Source organism: Trachypithecus francoisi, unplaced genomic scaffold (genome assembly GCF_009764315.1).
Source record: "Trachypithecus francoisi isolate TF-2019V2 unplaced genomic scaffold, Tfra_2.0 Lachesis_group3, whole genome shotgun sequence".
In the NCBI taxonomy this organism is placed as follows: Eukaryota; Metazoa; Chordata; class Mammalia; order Primates; family Cercopithecidae; genus Trachypithecus; species Trachypithecus francoisi.
This window is the reverse complement of record NW_022681468.1, coordinates 16,797,349-16,820,372: the sequence shown is the minus strand read 5'-3', so window position 1 is coordinate 16,820,372 and position 23,024 is coordinate 16,797,349. Positions and strand designations below refer to the sequence as shown.

General features: G+C 44.4%; 2 protein-coding genes across 2 annotated transcripts in view; both read left to right on the top strand.

The window, feature by feature from the left end:
• Positions 1 to 23,024, top strand: part of KCNK13 (potassium two pore domain channel subfamily K member 13) — a 128,583-nt gene that overhangs the window by 44,817 nt on the left and 60,742 nt on the right. The gene's annotated exons all lie outside the window — the stretch shown is intronic.
• LOC117071559 (glutaredoxin-1-like) lies at positions 4,167 to 4,814 on the top strand. Its single transcript, XM_033191629.1, has one exon. It carries the CDS (start codon positions 4,412 to 4,414, stop codon positions 4,688 to 4,690), a length of 279 nt encoding a protein of 92 aa, XP_033047520.1. The 5' UTR covers positions 4,167 to 4,411; the 3' UTR covers positions 4,691 to 4,814.

Sequence of the window (23,024 nt, the reverse complement as noted above, 5' to 3'; positions counted from 1 at the left end):
TATTCCCATGTTTATGTCTGTGGATGCTCAATGTTTAGCTCCCACTTATAAGTGAGAACATGCAGTATTTGGTTTTCTGTTCCTGTGTTATACACTTAGGATTATGACTGCCAGCTCCATTCACATTGCTGCAAAGGACATGATTTTGTCCTTTTTTAAGGCTGTATAGTATTTCATGGTGTATATGTATATATAATGCCACATTGTCTTAATCCAGTCCACTGTTGATGGGCACCTAGGTTGATTCCATGTCTTTGTTATTGTGACTAGCAAAGTGAGGAACATACAAGTGCATTTATCTCTTTTGAAAAATGATCTATTTTCCTTTGGTATATACCTAGGAATAGGATTTCTGGATCAAATGGTAACTCTAAGTTCTTTGAGAAATCTCCAAACTTCTTTCGACGGTGGCCAAAATAACTTACATTCCTACCAACAGTGTATAAGTTTTCCCTTTTCTCTGCAGCCTCGGCAGCATCTGTGGGAATTTAAGGGCAATCTGAGTTATTTTATCCAGGATCTTTTCCCATGAAAAATAATGCAGATATTTTTGGGGATTGAAACACACATGAAAACTAGAGCATCCTGTCCACCCCAGAGAGACAGACAGGTTTTCTTTTCTTGTGGGACGGAGTTTCGCTCTTGTCGGCTAGAATGCAATGGCGTGATCTCGGCTCACTGCAACCTCCGGCTCCCGAGTTCAAGCAATTCTCCTGCCTCAGCCTCCTGAGTAACTGGGATTATAGACTTCCACTACCATGCCTGGCTAATTTTTGTATTTTTAGTAGAGACGGTGTGTCACCATGTTGACCAGGCTGGTCTCGAACCCCTGACCTCAGGTGATCTGTCCACCTTGGCCTCCCAAAGTGCTGGGATGACAGGTGTGAGTCACTGCACCAGGCCCAGACAGGTTTTTTGTTGTTGTTTCTCTCTCTCCTGGACCAGAGAGATCTCTAAGTGCATCTCCTACCTAAAAGACTTTGCCTTTTCGGCTTCCATTCTCAGCAGCTCAATGAGGCACAGGCGGTACCCAGATGTGTAAGATCAGTCTCAAGGCTTCCTGAAGACCCCGTCTTTGCCTCTTCACATTCCTGTTGGGCAGGAGTTAGCTTCTCTTGTCTCTTTTTCTCTCCTGATCTTTCCCCTTTTCTGACAACTCACTCATCTCGCTCCTCCACTCAGTTTTCCTTTGACATGAATTTTTCTCTTCTCAGCCGAGCCTCCTAATCTTGTTCTTCCTCAAGGACACCTAGGAATAAAAGCCTGGCATGGCCCTGAGTGCCTCCTCCTCCTGCATATGCCTTTTGGCCCCTCCCTGCATTCTTTTTGGGTGTCAGGAACTGAGTGGTTTCTGGGCTTTCTCTCCAGACCCCTTTTCCCCTCTTAAAACAGTAACATTTATTATTTCCACAGAGATTCTTTGAAATCTATGATCATATAGGCCATTCTTTGATGAGTTTCTGGAAACCTCACTGAAAACATGTTCTCTGGAGACGGTTTTCTCTCTTGGCACAGCAGCACCCAGATGGCAAAAAGACACCTTGTCCCTGTCACACATGCATTCCTATCTTTGGGGACTCTTGGGATTTGCCTAACAATAGTATCTCTTTTATGTCTTTGAAGCCATTGCGTGATCACTTGAGGAATCCTGCCAGAATTGTCTCACAGGATGATGTGCATTCTGTTTCTCTCCCGGGCCACGTGTCCTCCTGGGATGGTCAGATTAAGCCCAAGGGAGACGCCATCCTATCCAGGTTGGGCAAGGAAGGTGGAAGAGTCTCAGGGAGTTCTTTTTCTTATGAGGTGTTACTGTCTTGAACTTGGGATCAGCTACTTTCTTTTCTTTTCTTTCTTTTTTTTTTTTTTGAGAGTCTCGCACTGTCACCCAGGCTGGAGTGCAGTGGCACGATCTTGGCTCAGTGCAAACTCCACCTCCCAGGTTCAAGCGATTCTCCTGCCTCAGCATCCCAAGTAGCTGGGATTACAGGCATGCACCACCACGCCTGGCTAATTTTTGTTTTTCAGTAGAGATGGGGTTTCACCATGTTGGCCAGGCTGGTGTCAAATTCCTTACCTCCAGTGGTCTGCACGCCTCAACCTCCCAAAGTGCTAGGATTACAGGCATGAGCCACCAGCCAGGATCAGCTACTTTTCAACTCCGTTTTGCTACGTGAGGTAAATTGGTTACATAAATAGGGTGAGGTTGGGTCCACCTATCCATCCAAAGCATTCAGCAGCACCATGTCTCTCATTCACACTGGCCTCCTGTCTCCTGATTGTCCAAGCTCCTTTCTTCTTCAGGCCCTTTTCTTCTCTCAGCTTTTTATAAAACTGGGTCCCCATCTTCAGCCTCACCTGAAGACATGAGATCTTCTCTCACCCCCTTGGTGAAGTGGTCCTCACCTCACTTATTCCCTCTAGAGTCCTTACCTGAAATTACAGATGTTAGAGAAAAACGGGGTCCCTTGACTTTAATATACAGGATAAATCAAGTGACAGAACAACCAACACTGGAGCAACACAAGTTTTTATACAGTTGATGGGGACGTTCTGTGTATGCAAACTAAGTACCACCCACCCAGTGGCCTTGGGTTGTGGTTGTTGAGGGTACTAGGGTACTCATGGGTTAGAGTCCCAAGCTTTGAGTTTTAACTGCAAAATCCATTGTCTCCCCAAATCAAGGAAGTTTTTTTGTTTTTTTTTTCTTTCCTTTTGGCCATTTTTCTTGAAGACCCTTGAATCCAGCTCTAAACAGACAAGGACAGGCAGCAATTTGTGTCCAAAGAGAGCCAGGCACATTTATTTTATAGCTGTAATTTCTGCATATGAAATAAAAGGTCCTGGATTAAAAATAATAACAGTCCAGCAAAGGTTTCGTGCTTCCTAGTAAGACTGCATGATGAGTGTTGTCCAGGCCTTGGCAAAAGCAGGGGCATAGAAGGAGGTTTTCTATGGAGACAAGGAGCCCTCCAGAGACCTGGGCAGGCTGAGCCGGCAGGGGGCAGGCTGGTAGCAGGGGGCCAAGTCCTGGTTGGGGTCTGCTTCTTGGGTGTCTGGTTCTTTTGACACTAGTTAACCCCTGTGACCTTGGGCAGTCCATCTCCCTGGGTTTCAAGGCCTTTGGAAAAAGAGGTGATTCAATCAGAATAGTTTTGCTCAACTCCTATAAATCCTGCCAACTCCCTTTTTATGTCAAAAAAAAAAAAAAAATTTATGAGCTGGGTGCCACAAGGCCCCAGAGTTAACACAGAACTTCTGAAGAGATCTCATTTTGACATACTGTACCATCTGAAATGTTTTCCACATCACATACTAATATGCAAAATAAGAAAAGTACCGGGCACAGTGGCTCACACCTGTAATACCAGCACTTTGGAGGGCTGAGGCGGGTGGATCACCTGAGGTCAGGAGTTCGAGACCAGCCTGGCCAACATGGTGAAACCCTATCTCTACTAAAAATACAAAAATTAGCCAGGCCTGGTGGCTTATGCCTGTAATTCCAGCTACTCGGGAGGCTGAGACATGAGAATCATTTGAACTCAGGAAGCAGAGCTTGCAGTGAGCCGAGATCTCGCCACTGCACTCCAGCCTGGGTGACAGAGTAAGACTATGTCTTCAAAAAAAAAAAAAAATTATGATACTGTCATGAAATTTTGTAAATATTTATTATCCTGAAATGAAATTTTATAGATACGATAAACTATACATATATTTTAGAAAGACATTATACTGCCCTAATTATAAAAGAATAAACAACAGAAAACATTTATAGTAAAATAATATGGGCCGGGTGCAGTGGCTCATACCTGTAATCCCAGCACTTTGGGAGGCCAAGGCACATGGATTGTTTGAGGCCAGGAGTTCCAGACCAGCCTGGCCAACATGGCGAAACCCCATCTCTACTAAAAATACAAAAATTAGCTGGGCGTGGTGGTGCATGCCTGTAGTCCCAGCTACTCTGGGAGGCTGAGGCAGGAGAATCGCTTGAATCCAGGAAGCAGAGGTTGCAGTGAGCTGAGATTGCGCCACTGCACTCCAGCCTGGGTGACAGAGTGAGACTCCATCTCAAAAAAAAAAAAAGTATTTGTCTATATATAAATGCTAGGGTCTGACTATAATGAAGTGCTCAGGTGTTTGTACCTACAGGTAGGCTGACACCGGTGTTCTGTACTGCACACCACCGCATTACTTTGATTGCCTGAGATGGTGCACATTTGGTTACTCTTAAAAATACATGTTGAGCCTTCCCTCAACTTACAGGGCAGTTGCCTTCCTGGAAATTTCAGTAAACATTAAAATTGTGAAAAAACAAAGAGTACGTTTATTTGCAAAACAAGAATTAGGTTTGGCTCAATACCCATGCAATACCTGCAACTGAGGATTCCTCCCCGGGAGACCGCAGCCTGTTGGCATGGCTCAAGAGTCTGTGAACTGCAAAATCCAGGCTGGGAAGGTGGTTGTGTTCATCAAGCCCACCTGCCCATTCTGCAGCAGGCCCCAAGAGATCCTCAGTCAATTGCCCATCAAACAAGGGCTTCTGGAATTTGTCAATATCACAGCCACCAGCTACACTAATGAGATTCAAAATTATTTGGAACAGCTCACGGGAGCAAGAACAGGACCTCGAGTCTTTATCGGTAAAGATTGTATAGGCAGATCCAGTGATCTAGTCATTATTGCAATAGAGTAGGGAACTGCTGATGCGACTAAAGCAGATTGGAGTTTTGCAGTAACTACAGAGCAGGCCACACGCTGACTTCCCTCCTCAAGAGCTGGATAGCATTGCACATGATGACAGCACTTCCTGGTGGATGAATTTGGGGGGCACAAACAGCTTTTTTCTTCTTTTGGCTCAGTATTTAAGAGTGGATCAACTTGCTCTTAACCACGGGGCCAAGAAGGTTGACAGGCCATCTTGGTTTTCTTCTTGATGTGCTCTTTGGTTTTCAGAAGACTGTGACACATTCTGGTCTAGGATTCGCCCACTGACCCTCACTTGTTCTTTCTCTTTGGCACGCGTTTCTTACTGTTCTCCATGTTTCGGCATGCCTCTGCCTCTAAGCCAGTGTTTTTCAACTATGTTTATACAGACTCCTTCTCTACAATGATGAATCCATGGTTGGTTTTCTGCTACTGCCTATTAGCTGAAGTCATTTTTCTGCTTGACTTTATGGAGCTGGTGTTATGAAATCAGTGGGTATTTTGAATGTGTTCTTTCAAACTACATGCATCTCTCCAGAGACTCAACCCCACACCATCCCATCCCACCTTGAGAATCACTGCTCTGAGCCAGTGTTGTCCACCTTGTCCTCTCACAGATCTCATAGGAAATGGTCAACAATTCTGTGAAAGATTCTGTGAAAGCTCTCAGGACCCAACTGGAGAAATCATATGAAAAGTTAAGCATAGTTGGTCTTGCTGTCACATGGATCAGAGGCACAAGTGCGGAGGCTGTAGTCATGTGGAACACTCTGTTATTTAAGATGGCCATCCATATAATCCTGAACACTGTGTCTTTATTTGATTTAGAGTACCAGCAAAAATTAAAGCACAAAATGTAAAACATCAGAGAAAACTTACAGCCCCCTACCCCAAGAGTGTATCTGGGAAAGAGGCCCCAATGCTTTGAAAACTTAAGAATCCCCTATCATGAAGTTTGCCTGTTCTATAATTATAAGATTGTTAATTTCCTTCTTCAGTCTCTAGTAAGAATGTTTAATTTCTTTTCTAATAAAAAAAACCTATAGATAAAAAAAAAAAGAATTAGGTTCTAAGCTCAGATAAATGCAAACATGTATATATAAATATCCAGTGAGACATTTGGAAGTTGTACAGGATGCAGGACTTCCTTTTCTTTCTTTTTTTTTTTTTTCTTTTTTTTTAGGTGGAGTCTTACTCTATTGCCCAGGTTGGAGTGCAGTGGCACCATCTTGGCTCACTGCAAGCTCCGCCTCCTGGGTTCACACCATTCTCCTGCCTCAGCCTCCCGAGTAGCTGGGACTACAGGCGCCTGCCACCGTGCCCGGCTAATTTTTTGCATTTTTTAGTAGAGACAGGGTTTCATCATGTTAGCCAGGATGGTCTCGATCTCCTGACCTCGTGATTCACCCGCCTCGGCCTCCTAAAGTGCTGGGATTACAGGCGTGAGCCACCGCACCTGGCGCTTTTTGTGTGTGTGTGTGTGTGTGTGTGTGAGAAAGGACTTGCTCCGTCACCCAGGCTGGAGTGCAGTGGTGCAGTCACAGCCCACTGTAGCCTCAGCCTCCTGGGTTCAGGTGATCCTCCCACCTCAACCTCCTGAGCAGCTGAGACCACAGGTATGCACTACCACAACAAGCTAATTTTTGTATTTTTTGTAGAGACAGGATTTTGCCTTGTTGCCCAGGCTGGTCTCGAAATCCGAGGCTCAAGTGATCCATCTGCCTCAGCCTCCCAAAGTGCTGGGATTATAGGCGTGAACCACCTCACCTAGCCAGGATATTTATTTAATGTGCTGGACATGTAACAGCCCTACCCACTCCATACTATATGCCAATCACTGTGACAGCCAAACCACCTGCCGAACTCAAATTTCCTGAATGGCCTGTAGGGGCAGCGCTGCCCCTGTTGAGGACTATCTTTAAGGAACCCAGAGGTGTGCTAGTACAGCTTTAATGAGCATGCAGATTACCAGCAAGACTGTATAAAAATGCACCTGAGCCAGTGTGGTGGCTCACGCCTGTAATCCCAGCACTTTGGGAGGCCAAGGCAGGTAAATCACTTGAGGTCAGGAGTTCAAGACCAGCCTTGCCAACATGGTAAAACCCTGTCTCTACTAAAAATACAAAAATTAGCCAGGCGTGGTGACAGGCACCTGTAATCTCAGCTACTCGGGAGGCAGAAGTTGCAGTGAGTTGACATTGTGCCACAACAATCCAGCCTGGGGAACAGACTGAGTCTTTGTCTCCAAAAAAGAAAAAAAAAAAAAAAGCAACTGATTCAGGAGCTCTAGAGTGGGACCTGGGATTTTACATTCCATGTGATGCCACTGCAGCTAGTCTGGGGCCACACGTTGAGTAGCAAGGACATAAGGAGTCACACAGTGCCCCCTGAGCTAACTGTTTGTGGGTTCAGGGCATGTCTTTCTAAAGCGGCATGTCTTTGAGAGCCACATACTATTGAATCTCCTGGGGTACTTAACAAATATGCATATCCCTGGCCAGGTGCAGTGGCTTGCGCCTGTAATCCCAGCACTTTGGGAGGCCAAGGTGGGCAGATCACCTGAGGTCAGGAATTTGAGACCAGCCTGGCCAACATGGTGAAACCCCGTCTCTGCTAAAACTACAAAAATTAGCTGGATGTGGTGGCAGGTGCCTATAATCCCAGCTACTCAGAAGGCTGAGGCAGGAGAATCATTTGAATTCTGGAGGCAGAGGTTGCAGTGAGCTGAGATGGCGCCATTGCACTCCAGCCTGTACAACAAGAGCAAGACTTTGTCTCAAAAAAAAAAAAAAAAAAAAACCACAACAAAACAAAACACATCCCTGAGTCTCTGAGTCTCACTCTGAACTCCCTGATCAGGAACTCCCTGCAGTAGCCTATTAACACTTAATTCCCTGAGTGTTGCCTTAAAGCCACTAAGCTGAGAACCCCAACTTCATTTCTAGGCATCTCCAGATCTTGTGGATCTTTGCAAAACAAAGCTCTAGTTCTCCATCCAAATCTCAGATTCTATGCAAGTCAAGAAACTGTCCTGAGGTGTCAGATAGAGGTTGGAGAGTTGGCCACCCACTGAAGTTCTGGAAATTTTCTTTTTCTTGACTGGGTAATGGTTACAAAGATGCTCAAGCCATTTATACATTTATTCACTTTTCTTCCCGAAGGTACGTTACATTTCACATATACACAGAGAAGAGGTCCTCTCCTTATTGGCTCTAGGAGATGTGGTTGATTAGCTCAGGGAAAGAACGAGGGGAATTGTTAGTTGCTACTCAAGCCCAATTATTTCCCAGCTGTGTCCTTATTCGGTGAATTTCATTGATTCTAGTCGGGCAGTGGGAGAGGACAGTATGGAAGACAGTGAAATGTTCGCTTTTGTTGTCCTGAGACCAAGCAGAGATGTTGACCTGCACTTCTTTGGAGAAGGTTATCAGGGACATCTGGAGAAGGGTCTGAGCCCTTTCGTCTGTAGATGTAGAATGTCCCTCTTGTCCCTCCCTGTGACATCACTGCCCCAGATGGCTTGGCCACAATAATAAAGCCACTTTCCCTCTGTGCAGGCAGTTGTTTACCATGGAGTATTACAGCTAAACCTTCTCTTGTGACTATTTTTTTACCTAAATAAATAAGGTGACTGATTCCTTCAGGTGAATCGACTTCTCTAGTAATTCTGGCCCCACCCCTTCCACGCATCCCTCACAGGTGGGTCACTGGGCCACCTCCAGGCTCTTAAGAGAGAATCTCCTCCGCCTGGGGAGTCTAAGGATCCTAGGCTAGTTGTTCAGCAGAAAATCAACCTTGGGGCTGGCCCCACCCTGACCTTATATCCCAATTCTGGGAACTAGGACATCTTCTCTTAGACCAAGTCTCTGCCTCAGCACCACGTCTGGTCCCTGTGTCTTCGCCTGGAATTCAGCCAAACATCCTGCCCTGCTTGTTCTCCTTGGCCCTTCTTACCTTTTTCTCACATTCCTGCACCATCCTGCGTGTCTCTAGCAATGCCATTTACGCTGTGTTCCATGGGTAAGGCAGTGCCATTGACATGCAGGGACTCCCACCCACCAAGTGAAGCTTTTAAAAAGTTTTTTTAAATGAAGCAGATCATTTCACTCACTTGACTCATCATCTATTCTTGCTCTGCTGGTTCATGCGTGAACACAAACATCCAGAAGAACTGGATGAGCAATGCAGTTGATTCATCCCGGCCAGTGGAGCATCTCTAGAGTATCTGAGATGAGAAGAGCCATTCAGTTCTTCCACGGCTCAACTACAAACAATGCAAATCATGAATCTTGTAGTCGTCGCTGCAAATATTATTGGTAGAAAAAACGCAAAAGGAAATACAATAGTTAAAATTGCAAGTGATAGAAATTTGTTGCAAATGAGAAACTGCAGAAAGTAAACGTGGTACAGTTGAAAAGTACAACAATTGAACTGCAAAAAATTAAATGTGATAGAAAACTCAAATGAAATAAAAGCAACAGAAGGAAAAATGCACATGGTAAAATTGTTTTTTTAATCAACAGAAGGATCACATCTTGGCAAACCTGGAGATGTGGAATTTGATTCAGGAAAATCAATCTTGGCGGAAATGTGATCATCCAAGGAAATTCAGATTGTCAAAAAACATGATGGACAGCATTCATATAGACAAAAAGTAATTGATGAACCAAATATTTTTGGTAAAGTTTATTGTAAAAAAATCTGTTGAAAAGATTTTTTTTTTTTTTTTAAAGACAGGGTCTCGCTCTGTCACCCAGAGTGGAGGGCAGTGGTGCCATCACAGCTCATTGCAGCCTCATCCTTCTGGGCTCAAGCAATCCTTTCGCCCCAACCTCCTGAGTAGCTGGGACCGCAGATGTGTGCCACCATGCCCTGCTAATATTTTGTATTTTTTGTAGACAGGGTTTTGCCATATTGCCCAGGCTAGGCTAGTCTTTAACTCCTGAGCTCAAGCAATCTTCCCTCCTCAGCCTCCCAAAGCACTAGGATTACAGGCATGAGCCATTGCACCTGGTTGAAAAGGTTTTTTTTTTTTGATGGAAAAACATGGTACTGGTTTACCTGCATGGAAAAATTGTTCAAAGAATTAAAGTAGCTTGTAATGGAATTCACTGAGGAAAATACTGTCTCAATACAATTTCTTCAGTGGTAAAATTCAGATGAAAAAATATATTCATATTCATAAAGACAAAACAAAAATGTTTTTAAGTTTAAAGCACCAATTGAATCAAATAGAGTGTTTGAAAATGGTGGGGTACAAATGAAACCTGATGACTAAATCAATGCACCATCTTCGATTGGATCCTGTAGCAGAAAAAGGACGTTGATGAAAAATAGGAGAAATCCAAATGAAGTCTGGAGTTTGCTGGGTAGTAACATACTAATGGTGGTGTTTTGAGTTTTGATCCATGTGCCATGGTAATGTAAGATCTTAACATTAGAAGAAACCAAAAGGCACCGGGCATAGTGGCTCACGCCTGTAATCCCAGCACTTTGGGAGGCTGAGCCGGGAGGATCATCTGAGGTCAGGCATTCCAGACCAGCCTGACCAACATGGTGAAACCCCATCTCCACTAAAAATACAAAAATTAGCTGAGCATGGTGGCATGTGCCTGTAATCCCAGCTACTTGGGAGGCTGAGGCAGGAGAATCACTTGAACCCAGGAGGAGGAGGTTGCAGTGAGCCAAGATCGCACCACTGCATTCCAGCCCGGAGGACAGAGTGAGACCGTCTCCAAAGAAAAAAGAAAGAAAAGAACGAAAGAAAAAGAAACCTACAGGGATATACAAGAACTTTCTGTATTATCTTTGCAACTTTTCTCTAAGTCTAAAAGTATTCCCCAAAATATGGTGGGGTCAAAATACCCTAGACCAAAGAAAAATCAAACTCGAATTTTCATTGCAGCTCTTCCTTGAGTACTTTGGCTCACTTCCCAGTGGATCCCCTTAGCTGTGCCAACTTATTTCCAATTTCTTTTTTTTTTTTTTTTTTTTTTTTGAGGCGGAGTCTCGCTGTGTCGCCCAGGCTGGAGTGCAGTGGCGCGATCTCGGCTCACTGCAAGCTCCGCCTCCCGGTTCCCGCCATTCTCCCGCCTCAGCCTCCGAGTAGCTGGGACTACAGGTGCCCGCCACCGCGCCCGGCTAGTTTTTTGTATTTTTAGTAGAGACGGGGTTTCACCGTGTTAGCCAGGAGGGTCTCGATCTCCTGACCTCGTGATCCGCCCGCCTCGGCCTCCCAAAGTGCTTATTTCCAATTTCTATCCAGAGTATCATAGTTGTTACCACCCTTCCCTTCACCACCCTTTGTGGACTTATGTGTACTTCCAGCCAGCAGCCTCTCCCCACATATCTGTACTCAGGCTCCAGACAGCTTCCTGTTGTTTCTCTCTGCACCCAGACCCCCTTGGACTTCCCTGGGTGTAGACCAGGGCGTTCAAACTTGGCTGCGCATTGGAATCACCTGAGGCGCTTTAACAACTACTGACATCTGGTTGCCACCCGCAGAGATTCTGATTTGAGTGGTCTGGGGCATGACCTGGGCTTCGGGATTTTAAAACCTCCCCAGGTGATTCTAAGGGGCAGCCAAGTTTGAGAAAATGTTGTCAACCTAACTAGAAATTCCTCTGGTCCTGGGAGAGTCCGGTTAAGCCTGGCCTTAATTACAGCAGACCTTCCTCATTCTCAGGACCATGGAGGTCACCGCGTTCGAAGGTAGATGCCTGCACCTGTCTATTTCTCCCAATCTTTTTTCATGTATGTTAATTACAGCCTCCCGGCAGGGATTTTATTCTATGCATCTTTGTGTCTCCACCACCAGGAGGTGCACGCTCCTGATTCTCTGAGTGTTCTTGTGCATCATCCTTGAGAGTGAGACCTAGGTTGTTGGTCTCTCTCCTGGAAACAGATGGCAGTGGCTGTCCTGAGGGATTTCATTGCTAGTTGAGCATCGCCAGTGCTCACCAGGTAGCAGCCTCCCAGTGCGGGTTTCTCCTTCTGCTAGGTGGCCCCTCTTTCTACATGCAGGTGCGGGATCACCTCACTTTCTCTGCAGAGCAGAGACTTTGGAGTGCCCTCCAAGTGTGGCCTGGGCAAAACCAGCTCTCTTGTTTGCACTTAAATCCAAAGTCAGATCCAAATCACTTGACTTCTACCAACCCAGTGCAGATTCTGGCAACCAGGAGGAATTGCACCTTCAAAATTTTGGGACTGGGACCTGGTCTCATTTCAGCTCCTGAATGTAAGTGTTCCCAAACACAGAGAGGAGTTTTGGGGTTTCATTGTTTTGGGGTTTTGTTGGTTGGTTTGTTCATAACAGCAGTAGACGGACTCTACCCCGGAGCGACTGAGTGTGAATCTCTGAAGGGTAATTACTGGGGATCTGAGTTGTAAACGTTCTTCACATGATTCTGGAAGAGCCAGCCCGCTGCTGCTGGTCACTGGGCTCCACTGAGAACTGCATCACCACAAAGCACCAAGGGCCCTGATTCAGAACCAGGGGATCCTCAAGAAAAATCTCCTGTGAAACTTACAAAGAAGTCATGCCCAAGCCTCATCCTGGAGAGTTGGAGTCAGGAGGTTCCAGGTGGTGCTGAACATCTTCTTGTGTTTTATAAACTCCACAGTCAATTCAGATGTCTGACCCAGGGGCCCTTTCTGTAAACGGCCAGCCAGCAAATATTTTAGGCTTGCAGACCATATGGTCTCTGTTGCAACTGCTCAACTTTACGACTGGAGCCTGAAAGCAGCCATGAGTTTACATAAATGAACATGCACAGGTGGGTTCCAATAACGTGTTATTAAAAAAAAAAAAAGAAAAGTCAACAGGCCGATCTAGATTGTGGGCCATGGTTTGTCCACCCTGATAAAACCCTGGGGAGCTATAAAGTGTTCTTTTATGCCCAGGCAATTAAATCAGAATCTCTGTGGGTAGTGCCCAGGCATTGCTATTTATTAAAAGCTCTTCAGGTGATTTTCAATCAGCCAGGATTAAGAACCACGGCTGTAATGCATGGTCATTGCACTACTCATTCTGAGGAGCAGCATCTTACTCTGATACAGTGTTTAAACTGCTCTGGAAGGTTCTGTGTTTCTTTGTATGTTATTTGCTTGCTTTGTTTTCATTAAATGGAATGATTCCGAGCACATTTTTCTACGCCTGCCTGCCAAAAAACATTGTATTGAGATATGACCCATCTACAGTCAAGGGTGTAAATCTGAAGTGTACAGCTTGATAAGTTTTGACATTCATTGTGTGCATGCTTCTTCACATATATCTTAGCCATGTAACCACACAGATCGAAACATAAGAATACTCAAAGGAGTCCTTTTCTCCCTTCTGAGGCAATAGTCTCCTGAAGATGTTTGAAGCCTGCCTTTAAATCTGTCTTCTCTCTGAATGGATGTCACTAAGTCACCAAGTATTTGGCAATGTGCCCATAAATATTCTCAGCATTATGGGGGCAAAAGCAAGCATGGCTGTGGTTGAGATTTTCTATTGCACAGTTCAGTTATAAACTATTGCACAGTGATAGCAATTTTCAGTTGCTATGGCAGACCGCGTCCCTGAAAAGGCAGTTCCGTGTGCCCTGCTGGCTCCTGTACATCAGGGGACAATGAGGGCTGTCAAGCAGCAAGCAGCCTGTAAGCAGCAGGCCCCGGCTAGCTCAGCTCACCAAACCTCCATGGATGCTTTGGGAAAGGAAACAAGCCCAAGTGGATTTAGACCGCTCATCACAACACAGCAGGCAGCATGAGCTTCAGGTTTGCAAAGGTTCCCCCTGTCCCCCAGTTCCCAGGAGGCCATGTGCAGCAGGCCAGTTGAAGGCTGCATACCCCACGGGTCTGTGTCACAACTGCTCAGGAAATCCCCAGCCTTACAAGGGGTTGCAAGCGAATGTGCTCATCTTTTCTCCCACTGTTCCCATGCACATACATCAATTAACCATGTCAAAATACGCCTTATCTTTAGAGAATATATTCCAAAGATGGATGGTTTAAGTCTCAGATACTACTGAACCCTATATGATACTGTGTTTCTTGCACATACATATCTATAATAAAGTTTAATTTCTAAGGCACAGTAAGAGATTAACAACAATAAGAATAAAATATAACAATTATAACAATAGCCAGCATCACTACTCTCATGCTTCTGAGCCATTGTTAAGAAAAAGAAGGGTGACTTGATACAAGCACTGTCATCAGTGGATCTGACAGCCTAGACAGTTACTCATTGACTCAGGGGCAACAGTGTATACAGCTGGACAAAGGGATGATTATGTCTGAAGAGAGACAAAGTAGGACAGTGAGAGAGCTCATCATGCTCCTTAGAACGGCACTAATTTAAAACTTAGGAATTGGGCTGGGTGCGGTGGCTCACACCTGTAATCCCAGCACTTTGGGAGGCTGAGGCGGATGGATCACCTGAGGTCAGGAGTTTGAGACCAGCCTGGCCAACATGGTGAAACCCCGTCGCTACTCAAAATACAAAAATTAGCCAGGTGTGGTGGTGTACGCCTGTAGTCCCAGCTACTCAGAAGACCGAGGCAAGAGAATGGCATGAACCCAGGAGGCGAAGCTTGCAGTGAGCCAAGATCGCACCACTGCACTCCAGCCTGGGCAACAGAGTGAGATGCCGTCTCAAGGAAAAAAAAAAAGGAATTGTTTATTTCTGGAATTTTTCATTTAATATTGCTGGATCATAGTTGACCATAGGTAACTGAAACCTCAGAAAGCAAAACCTTAGGTAAGAGGGGACCACTTGTATACAGTGAAGTGGTGCTTAGTACATTCACAGTGTTGTGAACCCATTACCTCTATCCAGTTCCAAAGCATTTTCATTGCCCCCAGTGAAAACCGCATACCCCTTGAACAGTTACTCCTCATTTGCTCTTCCCTTCAGCCCCCTGGCAACCACCAGCTTGTGTTCTCTCTGTATGGATTTACCTATCCTAGACAGTTCTCATTAAATGGAATCCTTCAATATGTGACCTTTTGTGTCTGGCTCCGTTTCTTAGCCACACAACAGGTGGGTTTGATTGCTTGGCCAGTGACTGTTCAATGACTACAACCAAAGAGGGCTTAACAAAGAGACTTTATTACTTACAGCAAGTAAGGAGAACACTGGGATAGTTCCCAAAGCAGTGCCTCCCCAAATAATGGTGAAAACAAGGTTTTTATTGGGCTGGTAGCTGAGTCATTGTATGTAAAGGTAGAGTAAATGCAGTGAAGGCACTGTCACCGATCTTGCTTCTACATATGTGTGTAGGAAATGGTGAATAAGCAAGCTCCTCCCTGGGAGAAGAGTTTAGTATGGTAATGAGGGGAGTTGGGCAAAGTTCATCTCCCACCCAGGCATCTCTGGATCCAACCCATGTTTGTTTTCTAGGGCTAAGTTTCTTCCTGGAACTTTTTTGAAACATCAAGGACTTCAGATGTAACAGTTACAAGTACGTACTTTTTCACAGGGCATACCCAAAGTTCCGGGATTCTGGGTTACACTTTCACTTAGCTTGATGTTTTCAAGGTTTATCCACATTGTAGCATGATTCAGTACTTCATAGGGTATGGACATGTGGGTTTCCACCTTTGGGCTGTTATAAATAGTGCTGCTATGGACATTCGTGTACAGGTATTTGTTTGAGTACTTGTTTTCAATAGTTTTGGATGTTTAAGAGTAGAATTGCTGGGTTATAGGATAATTCTGTTTAACTTTTTGAGGAACTGCCATACCATTTTCCACAACAACTGCAACATCTTACATCCCCACGGGAATGCACAAGAGTTCCAGTTTCCCTGCATCCTGGCCAACACTTGTTATTTTCATTTTTTAAAATAACCAAAATCAGACCCAAACTGAAGGAAAATAGAGACATGAAAAACCATTCAAAAGATCAACACATCCAGGAGTTGGTTTTTTGAAAAAATTACTAAGATAGACAGTCTGCTAGCTAGACTAATAAAGAAGAAAAGAGAGAACATCCAAATAAACACAACTAGAAATGGCAAAGAGGATGTTACCACTGACCCCACAGAAATAAAAATAACCATCAGAGACTGCTTTGAACACCTGTATGCACACAAACTAGAAAACCTAAAGGAGATGGATACTTTCCTGGACACATACACCCTCCTAAGACTGAACCAGGAAGAAACTGGTTCCCTGTACGGACCAATAACAAGCTCCAAAATTGATTCAGTAATAAATAGCCTACCAATCAAAAAAAAGCACAGGACCAGATGCATTCACATCTGAATTCTACCAGATGTACAAAGAGTTGCTGGTAGCATTCCTACTGAAACTATTCCAAAATATTGAGGAGGAAGGACTCCTCCCCAACTCATTCTATGAGGCCAGGGTCATTCTGACACCAAAACCTGGCAGAAATGCAACAAAAAGAGAAAACTTCAGGTTAATATCTTTGATTAACATCGATGCAAAAATCCTCAATAAAATACCTGTAAACTGAATCAAGCAGTACATCAAAAACTAATCCACCATGATCAAGTAGGCTTCATTTCCGGGATGCAAGGTTGGTTCAACATATGCAGATCAATAAATAATCATCACATAAACAGAACTAGTTACTAGAAAAATGCAAATTAAAACCACAGAGATATACCAGTTCATACCCACTAGGATGGCTGTCATTTTTGGTTTATTTATTTGTTTAGAGACCAAGTCTCACTCTGTTGCCCAGGTTGGAGTGCAGTGGCATGATCTTGGCTCACTGTAAGCTCCGCCTCACAGGTTCAAACAGTTCTCCTGCCTCAGCCTCCCAAGTAGCTAGGATTACAGGCACCCACCACCATGCCTGGCTAATATTTGTATTTTTAGTAGAGACAAGGTTTCACCATGTTGGCCAGGCTAGTCTCGAACTCCTGACCTCAAGTGATTCGCCCATCTTGGCATCCCAAAGTGTTGGAATTATAGGTGTGGAGCACTGCACCTGGCCTTCTGTTTATTTTATAACTAAAAAAAATTTAGGTTCAGGGGTACATGTTCAGGTTTGTTATATAATTAAACGTGTCACAGGAGTTTTCTGTACAAATTATTTCATCACCCAGGTACTAAGACTGGTACTCAATAGTTATTTTTTCTGCTCCTCTCCCTCCTCCCACTCTCCACCCTCAGGTAGGCCCCAGTGTCTGTTGTTCCCCTCTATGTGTCCATGTGTTCTCATCATTTAGCTCCCATTTATAAGTGACAACATGCAGTATTTGGTTTTCTGTTGCTGTGTTAGTTTGCTAAGGATAATGGCCTCCAGCTCCATCTATGTTCCCACAGAAGACATGATCTTGTTCTTTTTATGACTGCATAGTATTCCATGTGTGATATGTGTGTATCTGTGCACTAGTCCATTGAGGATAACCAAGTCTCCCCACAAGAGTTTACTTTGAGTTTTATCTGCTGTATTAGTCCGTTCTCACGCTGCTATAAAGAACTGCCCGAGATTGGGTAACTTACAAAGGAAAGAGGTTTAATTGGCTCACAGTTCTAAATGGCTGGGGAGGCCTCAGGAAAACTTATAATCATGGCAGAAGGGGAAGCAAACACGTCCTTCTTCACATGGCGACAGGACAGAAAAGTGAGTGCCAGCAGGGAAAATGTCAGACGTTTATAAAACCATCAGATCTTGTGAGAACTCACTCACTATCATGAGAACAGCATGGGGGGAACTGACCCCCCATGATTCATTTACCTCCCACTGGGTCCTTCTCACAATCTGTGGGATTATGGGATTAAAATTTACGGTGAGATTTGGGTGGGGACACAAAGCCAAATCGAATCATTCTGCCCCTGGCCCCTCCCAAATCTCACGCCCTCACATTTCAAAACACAATCATGCTCTTCAAACAGGCCCTCAAAGTCTCAATTCATTCCAGCATTAGCCCAAAAGTCCAAGTCCAAAGTTTCATCTGAGACTTCCGCCTATGAGCCTGTAAAATCAAAAGCAAGTTAGTTACTTCCTAGATACAATGGAGTTACAGAATTGGATAAATACACCCATTGCAGTCTGTGGCTTGGGAGGTTATTGCAGTTGTTGAGGGAGAGTTGGTGGTGGCATTGGCCACAGGAGAAATGGACTCACTGGAGGGTGATTTGGAGTCCATTGTCACTAGGACTTGAAGGACTGAACATGACAATGAGAGTGAGGGAGGCAACCAGCCGATGTCTAGGTTTCTGGCTCACTACCGAGGTAGGAACCGCTATGGTGATCATGCTGCACAAAGAAAGAATAATATATGTGCCTTATCAGAATTGGCCGTTTGTGTAAATATTGACTTTCATCGACAGGTTTCTGTTAAATTAATTAAAGAGAATGTTTTGTAAAAGGGATAGAAGAGAAGTTGCTGAAGCAGCACTTGGCAGCCTCTGTCCTTTGCCTCCCTGTAAGCACCGTGGCTTCCTTAGGATGTGTTTTACACCCACATCAGGAAAACCTTCTGGGGAGGGATGTCGTTATGCTGCGACAGTGTCATTAGCTAAATGGTGTTTCATCATTCCCAAGCATTATAATGGGATAGCTGAATCCTTAAGCAAAATAGGTCTCCTGGGTCCTGTTTCTGTTCTTTATTGTTGGCTGTTTTATATTAACTCTGTTTTCTCCCATGATAAATGTAGTATATGCTCATTATAGAAAAAAGCCAGGAGCCCAGAGCAGCAAAGGTCAGGAGGGAAATCACTCATAGCCCATTGTTAAAGCACCCACTTTATTAGTACCTTTTTGGATTTCCTTTCAGCCTTACCTTTATGCTTTTTATTTTTTTATTTTATTTTATTTTATTTTGAGACAGTGTCTTGCTCTGTCGCCCAGGCTGGAGTGTAGTGGTGCAATCTCAGCTCGCTGCAACCTCTGCCTCCCAGGTTCAAGTGATTTTCCTGCCTCAGCCTCCCGAGTAGCTGGGATTACAGGCATGCAACACCACGCCCAGCTAATTTTTGTATTTTTAGTAGAGATGGAGTTTCACCATGTTGGCTAGATGGGTCTCAAACCCCTGACCTCCCTGCCCGCCTCTGCCTCCCAGAGTACTGGGATTACAGGTGTGAGCCACCATGCCCGGCAGATGCATTTTTAACCTATGTATTTTATATCTTTTTTTTAAGGAACTGCCATCACGTAAACGTTTTCCACAATTTTAATAGCTTCATCAGAGTCTATGATGGGCATGTACTATATTTTATTTGTCCCCCCCTTACTGGACATTTAGATTTTCACTGATTTTTTCAGTTACATATAATGCTATAAGTAATGTACTTATGGATAAAGCTATTTCTGAATTTAGCAACTTTTCCTCAGAAGTGAGTAACAGAAGTGAAATTTCTGGATAATAGGGTATGGATATTTTGAAGACTTTTCACCCATAATTTTTTTTTTTTTTTTTTTTTTTTTTGAGACGGAGTCTTACTCTATCACCCAGGCTGGAGTGTAGTGGCGCAATCTCAGCTCACTGCAACCTCCACCTCCCAGGGTCAAGTGATTCTCCTGCCTCAGCCTCAGCCTTCCAAGTAGCTGGGAATACAGGTGCCCACCACCACACCTGGCTAAATTTTTTTTGTATTTTTAGTAGAGACAGGGTTTCACCATGTTGGCCAGGGTGGCCTCAAACTCCTGATCTCAGTTCACCCATAATTTGACATTGCTTTGCAAAAGGTTTGTACTCACTTATTGTTTAAGGAAGGAGTGTGAAATTGTTGGATTTTGTTTGCGACATGATATTCACAAACTGGCCCAAGGCACTCAGTGAACATGAAAAAAAGGGAGAAACAGTAACTTGGAGGAGACCAAAGGTGTTATAAAACTAATTGGAGATCGAGACCATCCTGGCTAACATGGTGAAACCCCGTCTCTACTAAAAAATACAAAAAACTAGCCGGGCGAGGTGGCGGGCGCCTGTAGTCCCAGCTACTCAGGAGGCTGAGGCAGGAGAATGGCGTGAACCCGGGAGGCGGAGCTTGCAGTGAGCTGAGATCCGGCCACTGCACTCCAGCCCGGGCCACAGAGCAAGACTCCGTCTCAAAAAAAAAAAAAAAACAAACTAATTTTTAAAATATAGCTGAGCTGATGGAAGAAAAGGTTTGCATGGTTTGCTGTGTGACACTGTTCATTCATTCAATACGTACCTAATAAGCCTTCATATCCAAATCAAAATCAGGTAGGCTGTGGGAAAATCTGGTAGATTTCCCAGCACAGTTCCATCACACACTATCTCAGCACTCTCATGGAGTGGCATTTTTCAGATGAAGACTCCAAAGCTTGTTAACTTAGTCAAGATCACATGACCAATTGGTGGCAGAGCTGGGACATAAACCCAGGGTCACAACTGCTTTAATTGTATTTATTGAACTATAGCTGTATTCAGACAACCTGATAAGCGTCAGGGAAATGAAGGTGAGAAAGCAAATCCCATCCCCAGGAACTTGCACTCACTGAGGAAGCTCAAAGGCACCTGGTACTTGGAATCTGTATCAGTCAGATAGGGCAGCCATAACCAAGCCACTGGGTGGCTTAAACAACAGAAGTTTATTTTCTTACAATTCTGAAGGCTGGAAGTTTGAGATCAAGGTATCAGCAGGATTGGTCTCATCGGAGACCTCTCTCCTTGGCTTGCAGATGACTGCCTTCTGCCTGTGTCTCCACGTGGTCTTCCCTCTGTGTGTGTCTGGGTCCTGATCTCCTTTTCTTATAAGGACACCAGCCAGATTGGATTCGGGCCCATGCTAAATATTTCGTTTTCATTTAAGTACCTCCTTAAAGACCCTGTCGCCAAATACAGTCACATTCTGAGGTATTGACAGGTTAGGACTTTGACATAGGAATTTGGGGTGGACACAATTCAGTCCATAACAAAAGGCAATAGAATGAGAAAAGTTGCCAGTCCTCGGTTATAAGATACGGCTATTATTATTATTATTTTTTGAGACAGAGTCTCATTCTGTTGCTCAGACTGGAGTGCAGTGCCATGATCATGGCTCACTGCAGCCTCAAACTCCTGAGCTCAAGTGTTCCTCCTGACTCAGCCTCCGATGTAGCTGGGACTATAGCCAGGCACCACCACACCTGACTAATTAAAAGAAAAATTTCTGTAGAGATGGGGTCTCACTCTGTTGCCCAGGCAGAGACAGGGCTAATTCTAAGCCAGTGACTCAACCCCAACTGCACTTTCAAATCACCTGGGCAGTTTTTAACAGATAGCAGTGCCTCCAGAGATTCTGACTTAATTGGTCTCTGAGGGGCCTTGGCATAGATATTTTGTAAAAGCTCCTTGCTGATTCTAATGTGTATCCAGGACCAAGAACCTTGCTTCACTGAAATGCCAAAGAGAAATCTGAGCTGCTTTCATTATCCTACACTGTCATGCTTTCTGCCCAGGAAACAATTAGTTTTTCATGGATAGGATACTTTCTAATCAGCAAAATATCAGCACAGCAGCAGAATTGTGCATCTCCAATTAATGTGCACTCAGCTCGCAGGGTTCTTTAGCTCTTTCATTCATTAAAGTCATTAGTCATTTATTGAATGCCTGTGATATGTAGACACTGTGCTGATGGAATAGGCCAAATAATGGCCCCTGCCCCAAGACAGGTTCCATTCCCTGGAACCTGCGAATAGGGAGATTATCCTGCATTCTCCAGGTATGCTCAACTTAATCACATGAGGTCTTAAAAACAGAGAATCTTTCCTAGCAGAGGTCAGAGAAATATGAGAAAGGCAGAAGAGATTCAAAGCATGAAATGGATCACACCCACCATTGCTGCCTTTTAGATGGAGAAAGGAGATCCCCAGCCAGGAAATGTGGGTAGCCTCAATAAGCCAGGAACTGGAGCTGGCGACAGACTTCAGCTGATAGCCCACAAGGAAACAGGGACCTCAGTCCTGCAACCACAAGGAATTGAATTCTGTGGGCAACAGAATGAGCAAGGAAATGACTCTCGCCTAAAATTTCCAGGAAGAAGGCAGCCCTGCGGACAGCAAGTTTTAGCTTGCTGACACCCAGGTCGGACTTCTGACCTACAGGAGTGTGAGATTATACATGTATGTTGTTTTAAGCCACTAAATTTGTGGTCATTTGTTGCAGCGGCAATGGAAAATGAATACAGCTAAACTCTGAAAAATACAATAAGAAGACAATCTCTCTGTTGTTACGGAGCTTGGCAACCCAAATTTGCAAAATCTGTAAAAGTAGAAACAAGTGAAGTTTGTAGGAACTCAAGTATTAGGCTGAAGAGGTTATTGAATGGAGGGCCCCTGGGTGTTAGGTGCTATGTGAGACCCCAGCTCCACGCTTTTTGATGGAAGTTCCAGCTAAAAGGAGAACGAAGAATCTTTTACTATAGATGGAAGGAAAAGGGATGTTTTTGTAATACAAATATAGAAAGAAATGATCATTTAAGAAGGATAGGCTTTTGTCAAAATAATAGTAATAATAGCTCCTCAGACTTCAAAGGAGTTCTTATTCTTCCCCATCCCCAACCCCCAGATCTACTTAATTTTTTTTTTTCTTTTTGAGATGGAGTCTCTCTCTGTCACCAAGGCTGGAGTGCAGTGGCGCGATCTCAGCTCACTGCAAACTTCCGCCTCCCAGGTTCATGCCATTCTCCTGCCTCAGCCTCCCAAGTAGCTAGGACTACAGGCTCCCGCCACCATGCCCCACTGATTTTTTGTATTTTTAGTAGAGATGGGTTTCACCGTGTTATCTAGGATGGTCTTGGCTTCCCAAAGTGCTGGGATTATAGGTGTGCGCCACCTCGCTCAGCTGATTTACTTAATTTTAATATGAAAACTCATGGTAAAATCATATGAACCAAATAAGGACATGCTTAAACTCCACACACACGCACGCGCGCACACACACACACACACACACACACACGATGGAGTATGTCAAAGAGACACGGGACTCAATTGAAAGCACGCTCAGTGGCCAAAGCTGGAATGATTTCAACAACAAAATAAGTACATTAAAGTTGGGCCAGGCACAGAAGTTCACACCAGCATTTGGGGAGGCTGAGGCAAGTGGATGACTTGAGCCCAGGAGTTCAAAACCATCCTAGGCAATATAGCGAAACCTCATCTCTACAGAAAAATACAAAAATTAGCTGGGCATGGTGGAATGCACCTATAGTCCCAGCTACTCAGAATGCTGAGATGGGAGGATCACCTGAGCCTGGGGATGTTGAGGTTGCAGTGAGCCATGATCATGCCACTGCACTCCAGCCTGGGCAACACAGTGAGACCCTATTTCAAACAAAAAAAAGAAAAGTAGAATTGGAATTGGAAAATAACTTAAATATAAAGTAAATATCCCTAAGTCCATACTGA

Excerpts from the sequence above, each read along its gene's own strand:
- LOC117071559 (XM_033191629.1), top strand. The coding sequence starts at position 4,412 with ATGGCTCAAGAGTCTGTGAACTGCAAAATCCAGGCTGGGAAGGTGGTT.